We start from the raw sequence: 12,942 nt of genomic DNA, 5'->3' as shown, positions 1-12,942 counted from the left end.
GCTTTCCTCGCCTGTGTTAAATGTTAAACATTTAGTCCAAGAGTGAGCTATTGCCAAGGAAGGTGCTTGTAAACAAAATTGATTGTTGAGCAGTTGAGGGAAATTATGAAGATAATTATTTTGGTCACATCTGTGTCCCCAAGAAGAGGGCATAAAAGCAAATCCCCAGTCTTGCAGGGTGTTCCTATTCCATCTTTGCGTATTGCAGAGTTATCTTCTCTTTGAAGCAGGTATTGATTGTTACGTCATTGGTTTGTGTGAGAAAATTAAGGCGTTTTCTCGAAAATTCATGACGTTCCTCTCGCAAACCAATGACGAAACAATCAATACCTGCTCACAAGAGAAGATAACTCTGCAATACAAAAAGACGGAATATTGCCTCTTACAACATACAGTGGGTAACAGAAGGTATATTCTTTTCTCAATCCCAAGAACTAGTTATTTGGACATTTACAGCAAAAATCTTATGAACAACGGGTTTCAACAATTTTCGGAATTGATAAATTAAATCTTATTTTTGGCTTGCCTGGCACAAATGCCAAATCTAGTATATTGTCTTCCAAATAACGAAGAGTGGCATCAAAGGCATGACCCTTGACCTCCAACGAGGTAACCAGAGAAAAATATTTAAATTCCTCTTTCAGGAAAGATCAAGTTGTCTTGTAAAATTATATTTACCGAGAACATTTTTCAATGATTGCTTATATATCGAGGTGAGCGATACAGGGCCTCTTGTTCAATCTTTCCGGATTGACATATGATGTTATTAATATTATTCCCTATATTAAAGTGAAGATTACATCAACAGAATAGTAACATATAAGAATTAATCAACATATATACATACATGGACATTGAAAGATTACAAAGGTATCGTTATTTTAATGTGTACATACAACTATATACTGCTTAATTTCCTCCAGAATGAAGACTATTATGATAGAGCATCACAATACAATCATCAATTATCAAAAGTAGTATACATATGTATTACAATAAACATATAATTTAAGCTAGCAGTATCGGGGCCTTTTGATTATTTGACAATAATCAGCATAGATATATAGTGAATGTGTCATTTGTAATATGATATTATTATTCGAAAAAATAATTAAACAGACGTCATGCGGAACTCTTCTTGGTCCGAGTTAAACACATTGTAAGAAAATTTTCCCCGATCAGAACATGAAATAATTGACTTTCATTTAAGTCGTGCAAATATACACTGAACAATATATCGCTAATATTAATGATATTACACCTTAATTCGTCAGTAGAACTACACTGCAGAACTATGTGGATGGCAAAATCTTCATAAAACTGACCACATTTATGAACATTTATGACATAATTCATTATGAGCCAACCACCATGGTAACAATTAGTTTCATTATGTAATAAACAGCTTCTCTATTTCCTGGGAACTTTTTACATATTTTCCACACAGCTGTGGAACTAACTTGTCATGTATTAAAACAAACCTAGAGAGGTCAGACTTTTTCTTCATATCAATGCCCTGCATTTTCCAACGTGTTTTAAGAGAAACCATCCCTCATTTATATACCTTTGAACCGGTCATATAAATTATATTTTCTTAGAATCCTTAGCATATCATACGCAAAACCATACCTTACATTATTTTCTGTATCCAGATTCACAATAAAAAGTATTGTAAATAGTATACGAGACGAGAGTGTCAATCTGCATATCCTACCGAAAAACAATAACTTTTTAGTATCTATATATCCTTCCATACTTGTCCAACCCAGGAGGCCAGTACACATATCGGTTCTTGTTCGGGTTGCGAAACCCTGAATGGATTTGACAATAAAGTGTTGCGCTCTCTCTAATATTAATATTTCTGTGTTTGTTAGATTCCAAAGTTCACAGTTGTACAAGGCTGAAGCATACACGTTAATTTTAATTATTTTACCTGTAGTTAGAGGGTTTAAAGCACTAAACCCATACTTCCGCAATTAGAGACATTTTGTTAGGTTTGTGTGAGACACTTTGTCCCAGCCGGAGCTTTGCTCAAATGACCTATTCTAATCGCTTTCCGTCCGTCGTCGTGCGTCAACTTCTTCTCAAGAACCAGTTGATGGATTTTTTTTTAAACTTAGTCAGAATCATCCGTGGTAGATGAGGCTACAAAATTGTAAAATTGGTATTCCTACTCCAACCGCTGGGGCCAGACCGGGCCCCAAATGGAAAATTAACCCAATATTTCAAAAATCTTTATTTCCAGACTCGGAGGTACTACATTCAATTTTATTGCATAAAAAAGAAAGATCATCGTAAATTTCAGGACCCCCGAGCTATCTGTTCTCCCTTGGGGGAGGGGGTAAAGTTTATTATAGTTTATATAGGGAAATAACACTTTTGGGTATATTTTGACAACTTTCTGTAGGAAATTATTTTTACTTAGTGAGAATTATCCTTGGAGGAAGATGGTTTCAAATTGTAAAATTGAGATTCCTACCCCAACCGCTGGGGCCAGGGCGGGGCCCCAAAGGGAAAATTAACTAATATTTCAAAATTCTTATTTTCCAGACTCAGAGGTACTACACTCATTTTCTCTGCATGGATGGAAAGATCATCAGGGGCTTTATTTAAATTGTAAATTTCAGGACCCCCGAGCTATCCGTTCTCCCTTGGGGAGGGGGTAACATTTACTATACTTGTCAATAGTTTATATAGGGAAATAACACTTTTGGGTATATTTCATCCTTTTTTAGCAGAAAATTACTCAAACTTAGTCAGACTCATCTTTGGTGAATGAGGGTATTATATTGTAAAATTATGTTTCATGCCGGATCCCCAGGGGCTAGGGCGGGGCCCCAATGGGAACATTTACCAATATTTTCAAATTATTATCCTTTGATGACATGACAAGTATTGTATTTCACTTAGTTTACATGCTGATTTCCACATCACATCTAATCAATAAAATAACGCTACCAGTACCTATGATATAACTCAGGTGACGGCTAAGGCTCTTGGGCCTCTTGTTTTATTTGTTATGACATTTAAAATCGACACGATCATACAACTATACATGTATTTCAATAACAAAACACAACATTAATCAGATCTGGTTAAAAATAACAGAAATGGTTATACTTGATCCTTTTTCAAATAAATGTATATTATATTTGAAATTTGTATCAATGCTTATTGTACGATCTAATGATGTAGATAGCACCAAATATATGTGTGGCACATGCGACAACACCGTGACCTGGGAACACCGAGGCATTGTGCGAGTCGTGCGATCAATGGTACCATACAAGCTGCCAAAATATCCCTAGTAATACTTACCAGGGCCTCAATGATAGCATGGTGAGCTAGTATTGTTAGCTCACCTGGTCCGAAGGACAGCTTATGCCATACCGTGGCACCACTGATTGGAACTTAACTAAATTTGACTGGAAGCATCCATAGGTGGTGGGGATTCAAAATTGTAGAACTGGGCAATGGATATATGGTATCTAATGATTTCTAATATTTGGTTTGAAGCATTAATTCAAATTGTACAAGTAGTGTGGCTGACTCCCTTGGCTAATTTTAGGTTGGGGCATAAAATAGTTTATTGCTTGAAAATGGTTGAGATCCCCACCCTATCACCATAAATACAATTGCTGAGTATGACGAGAAGAATGCACATATGCTTCCAGGATTGCTCTGGGGTCTGGCCCCACGCTTGGAAACATAGTCCCTGGGTCATAACTTTGAAACGGTCCGAGATCGCCGACCCAAAACTGTATATACAAATGCTGGGCATAAAGAGACGAATACAATCATGATATAAGAATTGACCTCAGGGTCTGCGCCACCCTTGGATACTTAACCTCTAGGTCGTAACTTTGAAACGGTTGAGATCCCCACACCAAAACTATATATACAATTGTTGGGCATAAAGAGACGAACGCAGTCCTTGAAATATAACTGATCGTGGGGTCTGGCCACAACCCTAGGGGCCTAGTTTCTGTATCCCACATTGGAAACAGTTGAGATCCTCACCCAGTAACCATACATAAAATTGATGGACAAGAAAAATCTAATGCAGATATGATATAAAGATTGGCGGGGTCTGGCCCATTCCCTTGGATCTTATTTGGAGAATAGTTGGCCATGATTACTTTTGATATCCAGGTGAGCGATACAGGCCGTCTGGGCCTCTTGAATTATTTGTGACCAACCAAATTACAGCTCAATAGCTTATGATCTACATGGCATCAGCACATCAAACCGTTATGACACGCTCAATTACATCATGAGTCCCACAGACGGCAGCTTCAACATAAGCAATGCTATGCCAAATAGACCCCTTCATCCCTGGACTGCTGTACGACGGAGAAACAATATGGCCAAACCAAAAAATGTTAAGCCCCTGCGAGTACTAATTAATGTAAATTTCCAGTCAGTGAAAAATAAGCAACATCTCTTCCTAAAAAATACTCGAAAGTACCAAGCCTGATGTAATATTCGGAACAGAAACATGGCTTGATCCATCAATAAAAGACTCGGGAATTTATACCAGATAACTTTATTAAAGTATTTCGGAAAGACCGAATGTCAAATGTAGATAAGAGAGGGGGTGGGGTACTAGTCGCAATAATTTCCGACTTTGTCAGTGATGAAGTAACATACCTCACCAGTAAAGAGTATCCAACTGAATTAGTATGGGCTAAAGTACAAATTTCCGGAATGAAATCCCTATACCTAGCTTCCTTTTATAATCCCAAAACATCAGATGAGAATAGTCTAAAGGAACAATGTCAAAATCTTACTAGGTCGGGACTTCAGTTATCCAGGCTGGGACTGGAAAAACAAAATCCTAAAACCCAAGACAAATCATCCCAAATTACACTTTGATTTTGGTAACTAATTGGACGATATGGGTCTTACACAGATCGTAGAACAAGCTACAAGGAAAGATAACACCCTCAACCTGGTAATTACAAACATACCAAACCAGGTTATTAGAGCTGAGGTCATGCCTGATATATCAGACCACGACTGTGTCTTTGTTTAGTTTAATTTAAGCCTAAAAAAGGCTTAAACTATTCCACGAAACATTCATATCTACAAACATGCTAAGTGGGATACAATCAGAAATGGTCTGTCTACCCTCCGCACCAGCATTATTGAACCACAAATAGGGATGTAAATCATAAATGGGAACTCTTCAAATCAAACCACTGTGATCTCGTAAAGGACAACATACCTCATAAAACCATCAAACCCAAACCTAGTCTACCTTGGGTCACTCCTGACATAAACACCTTTTCATGAAAAGAGATTCTATAAAAAGGTCAAAAAGTCTGGTGATCTGAACATTAGGACTAAATACAAGGCTCTGAGGCAAGGCATTCAAAAGAAACCCAGAAGGTCCAACTGGCAATATGTTGAAGGCATTCTTACCCCACGAGAAAATGACAGTAATGTTAGTGCCTCCAAAAGATTCTGGTCATACGTAAAGCATAAGAAGACCGACTATAACGGTATATAATCTCTAACTTCACATGGTAAACTTGTAACTGACCCTGTAGGTAAGGCTGAGACTCTTAACACGCAATTCCAGTCTGTTTTTAGCCCAGGTGGTAAATTATCTTCTGATGAATTCCTTAAAAAATGTAACATCCCATCTTCTACCCAGTACCCTATTATGCCAGAATTTGATATCACTCCAAATGACGTACACAAATTATTGCAAAATTAAAACCCTAGTAAAGCAGCTGGACCTGACGAGTTGAAGCCCAAGATCTTGAAAGAACTCCCTTCTGAAATTGCCCCTGTCCTTTCTATCATCTTTAACGGATCTCTTCATTCCTGCAGAGTCACCTCTGATTGGAGGTTAGCGCATGTCTCTCCTGTCTATTAACAAGGGCTCTAAATTAAATCCAGAAAATTACAGGCCAATCTCTCTTACATGTACTTGTAGTAAACTTCTAGAACACTACATAGTAGTCAGTAACATCAGGAACCACGCTGACAAACATAACATCCTATACCCACTCCAATACGGTTTTCGAAGTTCAGTATCATGTGCGAGTCAGCTCATTGAATTTGTTGATGATGTCAGCTCAAACATTGACAAGGGAAAACAAACCGACATCTTGATCATGGATTTTTCCAAAGCTTTTGCCAAGGTTAGTCATTCGCTTCTTTGTCATAAGCTTCGTCATTATGGTGTTAATGAGAATGTTAACACCTGGATAGAAAACTTCTTGGACAATAGGAAGCAGGCTGTCATCGTTGAGGTGGTNGGGGGGGGATCTAGCATTGTCTATGGCAAGTCTGGTGTCCCTCAAGGCTCGGTTATTGGTCCATCCCTCTTTCTATTTTATATAAACGACATTCTTGTTGGCCTTCACTCCGCTGTACGTCTATTTGCAGATGACACCATTGTCTATCTTACTATCAAATCACCATCTGATGCCCAGCTATTACAACAAGATTTAGACACATTAGCTCTATGGAAGATAGCTTGGGAAATGTCCTTCCATCCTGACAAATGTAACGCCCTTTCCGTCACCAACAACAAACACCCACAACATCACAAATACATGCTGCACGGAAAGGAATTATAACAAAGTAGGTGTCACTCTACAGTCAAATCTCAAGTGGGAATGTCACATAAATAACATCTGTGGGAAAGCCAACTCCACCTTAGGCTTTCTCAGACGAAATCTAAAGATAAACTCTACATCTGTCAAGGAGCGGGCATATAAAACACTTGTCAGACCATCCCTAGAATATGCCTGCTCAGTTTGGGACCCTTAATTATACTAAAACAGACATAAACAAAATTGAAATGGTGCAGCGTAGAGCAGCCAGATTAATCACAAACAAATTTAGAAACACCTCCAGTGTTGATGACATGCTTCAACACCTTAACTGGCAATCACTTGAAGACAGAAGGAGAGTCATGCGACTGACAACACTACATAAAACTATACATGACAAAATCAATATAAGAAAAGACCAACAAATACCTCCATCCCGCCACACAAGACACGCACACCAGAACTCATATCAAACACTCATGTACGACAACAAACCTTTTCCCTCGTACAATAGTAGACTGGAATATTCTGCCTCCAGATATAACCTCCATTACCTATTCTGACTGCTTCAAACTGTCCATAAACAAAAAAAACATACAATCTCTACCTATTCCCTTTCACTATCTTTTATCTTCTCTTCTCTTCTTTTGGCCTAGCACCCACTATCACATGACTTGATCTTCAAATAGATGAAGGTGGCCATTACTATGTAGATGTAGATGTAGACGTAGAAAAAGATTTTAAAAAATCGCTCTGTTGATGTAAAGATTTGTAAATAATAAAATATATTTCTAGCAGGAATTAAGTTTAACCACGGACTTAGATTAGTGTTATCTAAGTCCGTGGTTTAACATAGTGTTAACAAGGGAGACAAATCTTAAAAGCTAAAACCGGATTACATAACTGGGTAACATTTTACCGTAAGATCTAACGTTCTGAATCATTTCGTAAGTCACAAATAAAATATTGTTCTGTTTTTGATTTAATCATATCCGGATTTCCGGAATTGGTTTTAATTCTTAGTGTATGTAAGTTAAGCATCCGAATGATTAAGATTTGAGATAAATAAACATCGTGCAACAGCAATGAACCTTATATACTGAAGTAAGTTCTAAAGATTGTTCTGGGCTTCTTGAAGCCACTAATCTACATCCACCACTTTCTATACCGACCTACACCACTATGGCTGATAGCGACAGTGTCCGACAGAGGTGGCACGACGTCAACAAAGAGATAGGTGTGTCTGAAGTTGTCGCTGAGAGGTGGTGGGGTGTTGTAAGAGACCTATACAGTGATCCAGCCCGACATTACCACACGCTCCAACACCTACGAGAAATGTTTCAGCACTTCGATTTTGCAGGGGGCCACATTACATTCTGCTACCCTCGCTTGGTCACACTAGCCGTCTTCTTTCATGAGTAAATATACGTTCCCGATCGCGAGTTCTTACCGATTCGATAACGCTAGCATGATTATGTAACAGTTTGGTTCTTAATAGTTAAATTGCTGCTATACGAATAACTTGTCATCGTTACTTAACAGTGACATTATAGAATAAAAACAATAAAGCCCTATTTAGGTATTCTGATGTTTAGGAATTATATATATATAGAGAGAGAGAGAACTTTCGATAAACACCTGACTATATCGGGAATCTTTCAAATGTTTTTTGTACTCTTTTTTTTTATTAGTGTTTGATATCTAGTTCTTAAACGTCCTTCTTTTTCGTGACAAAAAATGATTTCAATTTAGCAATATCTTGTTCTGTTGGGTTCGTTTCAACAATTGATCGCATTTTAGCAATATCTTGTTCTGTTGGGTCGAAAAGGTTCGTTGTTTTGGAAATGTTTTGTTCTATTGAAAGGGATTTTTTTCTGTTTGAAATGGTTTTTTATAGTTGGAATGTTTTGTTCGTTTGGAAATTCAATTGTTTGTTCCATCGGAAATGTTTTGTTCTGTTGAAAGGGATTTTTTTCTGTTTGAAATGGTTTTTTATAGTTGGAATGTTTTGTTCGTTTGGAAATTCAACAGTTTGTTCCATCGGAAATGTTTTGTTCCGTTAAAAATGTAACGAACTCTTCTGTGAAAATATTTTGTTTCAATGTATCGAGTTGTTCTGTTAGAAATGTTTTGTTTCGATGCATTGAATTGTTCTGTAGGAAATGTTTTGTTTCAATTTATTGAATTGTTCTGTAGGAAGTGTTTTGTTTCATTGTATTGAATTGTTCTGCTAGAAATGTTTTGTTTCAATGTATGGAGTTGTTCTGTAGGAAATGTTTTGTTTCAATGTAATGAATTGTTCTGTAGGAAATGTTTTGTTTCATTGTATTGAATTATTCTGTTAAAAATGTTTTTTTTCAATGTATTGAATTGTTCTGTAGGAAATGTTTTGTTTCAATGTAATGAATTGTTCTGTAGGAAATGTTTTGTTTCATTGTATTGAATTGTTTTGTTAGAAATGTTTTGTTTCAATGTATTGAGTTGTTCGGTTAGAAATGTTTTGTTTCAATGTATTAAATTGTTCTGCTAGAAATGTTTTGTTTCAATGTATGGAGTTGTTCTGTAGGAAATGTTTTGTTTCAATGTAATGAATTGTTCTGTAGGAAATGTTTTGTTTCATTGTATTGAACTGTTCTGTTAGAAATGTTTTGTTTCAATGTAATGAATTGTTCTGTAGGAAATGTTTTGTTTCATTGTATTGAACTGTTCTGTTAGAAATGTTTTGTTTCAATGTTTTGAATTGTTCTGTAGGAAATGTTTTGTTTCATTGTATTGAATTGTTCTTTTAGGAATGTTTTGTTTCAATGTATTGAATTGTTTTATTAGAATGTTTTGTTTCAATGTATCGAATTGTTCTGTTAGAAATGTTTTGTTTCGATGAATTGAATTGTTCTGTAGGAAATGTTTTGTTTCATTGTATTGAATTGTTTTGTTAGAAATGTTTTGTTTCAATGTATTGAGTGGTTCTGTTAGAAATGTTTTGTTTCAATGTTTTGAATTGTTCTGTAGGAAATGTTTTGTTTCAATGTAATGAATTGTTCTGTAGGAAATGTTTTGTTTCATTGTATTGAATTGTTTTGTTAGAAATGTTTTGTTTCAATGTATTGAGTGGTTCTGTTAGAAATGTTTTGTTTCAATGTTTTGAATTGTTCTGTAGGAAATGTTTTGTTTCATTGTATTGAACTGTTCTGTTAGAAATGTTTTGTTTCAATGTTTTGAATTGTTCTGTAGGAAATGTTTTGTTTCATTGTATTGAATTGTTCCGTTAGAAATGTTTTGTTTCAATGTATTGAGTGGTTCTGTTAGAAATGTTTTGTTTCAATGTTTTGAATTGTTCTGTAGGAAATGTTTTGTTTCATTGTATTGAATTTTTCTGTTAGAAATGTTTTGTTTCAATGTATTTAATTGTTCTGTAGGAAGTGTTTTGTTTCATTGTATTGAATTGTTCTGTTAGAAATGTCTTGTTTCAATGTATTGAATTGTTCTGTAGTAAGTGTTTTGTTTCAATGTATTGAATTGTTTTATTAGAATGTTTTGTTTCAATGTATCGAATTGTTCTGTTAGAAATGTTTTGTTTCGATGCATTGAATTGTTCTGTAGGAATTGTTTTGTTTCAATGTATTGAATTGTTTTATTAGAATGTTTTGTTTCAATGTATCGAGTTGTTCTGTTAGAAATGTTTTGTTTCAATGTTTTGAATTGTTCTGTAGGAAATGTTTTGTTTCATTGTATTGAATTATTCTGTTAAAAATGTTTTTTTTCAATGTATTGAATTGTTCTGTAGGAAATGTTTTGGTTAAATGTATTGAATTGTTCTGTAGGAAATGTTTTGGTTAAATGTATTGAATTGTTCTGTAGGAAATGTTTTGGTTAAATGTATTGAATTGTTCTGTAGGAAATGTTTTGTTTCATTGTATTGAACTGTTCTGTTAGAAATGTTTTGTTTCAATGTTTTGAATTGTTCTGTAGGAAATGTTTTGTTTCATTGTATTGAATTGTTCTTTTAGGAATGTTTTGTTTCAATGTATTGAATTGTTCTGTTAGAAATGTTTTATTTCGTTGAAAATGTATTGAATTGTTCTGTCGACAATTTTTTGTTTCGTTGAAAATGTAATGCATTGTTACCCTGATTTATTTCGTTGGAAAAGTAAAGACTTGTTCCATTAGAAATGTTTGTTTCGTTGGAAAGGTAACGAACTGTTCCTTTGGAAATGTTTGTTTCGCTGGAAAGGTAACCAATCGTTCCTTTGGAATGCATTGTTCCGTAGAAATGTTTGTTCTGTGAAAAGGTAAGGAATTGTTCCATTTAAAATGTTTGTTTCGTTGAAAGGTAATGAATTGCTCCGCTGGAAATGCTCTCCTCCCTCTGACATGTTTTGTTCTGTTGGAAGTTACGTTTAAAGCTGTTACGATTTTATTGTTTATTGACACATGTTTGTTTTAATATAAGTTGTTCTGATGAAAGTGATTTATTTTCGAAAATTATGTAGACGCAAATCAGTGTCATTTGAGGGAATGTTGAGAGCAAGTTGTGTGTATCTGGACTTGTCGTTAGTTAGGAAAGTTGTTCACTGTGTTTTTAATCAGTTGAAGGTAAATTTGTTGTGTTACCTTAACTTTATTGTTGCACTTTCACAATCTCATAGTTTCCCAGGAGCCGCCTTGTTTCTGCATTGAAGCTATTATAATATGTTCTGTCCTTTTCACAATGGCTGTTTTTAGTTGAAAATACCCTACTTATGATGTATCTTTCTACATTGCAGTATTATTTATGAACCAAAGAAACCAGATAATGAAGAGAGAAGCGCAGACAAGTTTGAAGAGTATGCTGCAGAGGTCAATGTGCTGGTAGGTTTACCCACTTTGTCACTTTTTTAAATGGGGTTTTCCCAAGTAATCAAAATCAAGTATATGATGTTCTTGGAGGGTTTCCTCCATCCTCGATACTCTAGGGACTACGCTAAATGTTGCTCTCTGAACCCCAGGAATATGCCATAGCAAAATTGAGGGCACATGGCTGGATATTTGATTGGTCAGTCACGGGTAAAAAGTCTTGACCAATTGCTAGAATGATATCTACCCTTTGAAGATTACAAAGGAGAGTCATATCCTACTTCAAATCTAATCAATTTCAACGTTACGCGACCGCGAGATTCGTTTGATGTACATCAATTGATCAAACTAGTCTTCTTGTCTCATCTACAAGATGTCATAAACTGAACTTTCGATTTTGTTATGACATATTCTAGGGGTGCAGAGAGCGTAAGCGTACTGCTAGGCTTTCACAAGAATGGAACATTCTGTCAGGTTTTACAAGTCAGCGTACTGGTAAGGTGAAACAGAAAAATGCACTGCGGTGAAAATAAAACAGGTCAGAATCAGAACTGTACGAAAAGGAAATTAAAGAAGCCGAGGAAACACAAGCAGACAGAAATAATGAACAAAGAGACTATATTTCCACACCATGTGTGGTACCCGTAAAATTCGTGCAAATATATAGTCAGCAATGATAAAAACACAACAAAAATCATTATATTTCAAAACTCTGGAATGTCGTCGTTGGAATCGGGTAATGATGACAACCGCAAATTTCTTCAAACACAGATTGAAGTCTCCTCGACCGAAAACTGTAAGCATTTTGTTGGTCAACATTGCGCATACATCAAGCAAATTCGGATGCTCTGTAAAGGCTCTCGAGTAGCGAATCAGCTTTGAGATGTAAACTTTATACGCAAGGAAGGCTTGTATTTTACAGCTGCGGAAAGGAAAGTTAATGGTTTTGAGATTAAAGTACTCATTTTTGCTAGTGATTTGACCATTCTTGGTCTTATTGCAGGTTATTACAATATTTCAACATTCTAGTAGGTTTTCAGAAAAAATCAGTGTTTTGTTCACCCTCCCAGAAGCAGCCATATTTTCACAATCATTCCATGTACGATTTATGTGAGTGTCCGTTACTTATACTAATGACCAATGCTCAAATATTGTATGATTCTTCCTATTCAAGCAGTGACATCATTCATATGTAGATTTTGGTGTTTTGGAAAAATATGTTGAGGAACTTCTGGAAAACACGGAATCTCTATATCGAAGATAAGTTCCGTTAAAACTTTGACACTGCATATCACCATTCCTCAAGCTTAACATAAACCCAGTCTGTAACAGTGCTAACAACGGAAACTACACAGGTAGAGTGTCAGCAAGATTATAATCCATCAAGTCTTGTAACAGTGCTAACAACAGAAACTACACAGGTAGAGTGTCAGAAAGATTATAATCCCACAAGTCTTGTAACAGTGCTAACAACAGAAACTACACAGGTAGAGTGTCAGCAAGATTATAATCCCACAAGTCTTGTAACAGTGCTAACAAC

The 12,942-nt window shown here is 35.7% G+C and overlaps 1 protein-coding gene and 1 long non-coding RNA gene across 2 annotated transcripts in view; both read left to right on the top strand.

Annotated features, from left to right (window-relative positions):
* The first annotated feature begins 7,622 nt into the window (after window positions 1-7,622).
* The window catches only part of LOC110463289, a 12,895-nt gene continuing 7,575 nt past the window's right edge, over window positions 7,623-12,942 (top strand). Inside the window, exons 1-2 of the mRNA XM_021517777.1 lie at window positions 7,623-7,987; window positions 11,333-11,417. Of these exons, the coding sequence (XP_021373452.1) occupies window positions 7,752-7,987; window positions 11,333-11,417 (321 nt within the window). The 5' untranslated portion in view covers window positions 7,623-7,751. The remainder of the gene's footprint in view (window positions 7,988-11,332; window positions 11,418-12,942) is intronic.
* Window positions 12,732-12,942, top strand: part of LOC110463292 — a 6,499-nt gene continuing 6,288 nt past the window's right edge. The window contains exon 1 of the long non-coding RNA XR_002464369.1: window positions 12,732-12,757. This is a non-coding gene — a long non-coding RNA (uncharacterized LOC110463292). The remainder of the gene's footprint in view (window positions 12,758-12,942) is intronic.

The sequence above is a fragment of the Mizuhopecten yessoensis genome, unplaced genomic scaffold (assembly GCF_002113885.1).
Source record: "Mizuhopecten yessoensis strain PY_sf001 unplaced genomic scaffold, ASM211388v2 scaffold10885, whole genome shotgun sequence".
NCBI lineage: Eukaryota > Metazoa > Mollusca > Bivalvia > Pectinida > Pectinidae > Mizuhopecten > Mizuhopecten yessoensis.
This window is presented reverse-complemented; position numbering and strand designations above follow the sequence as displayed.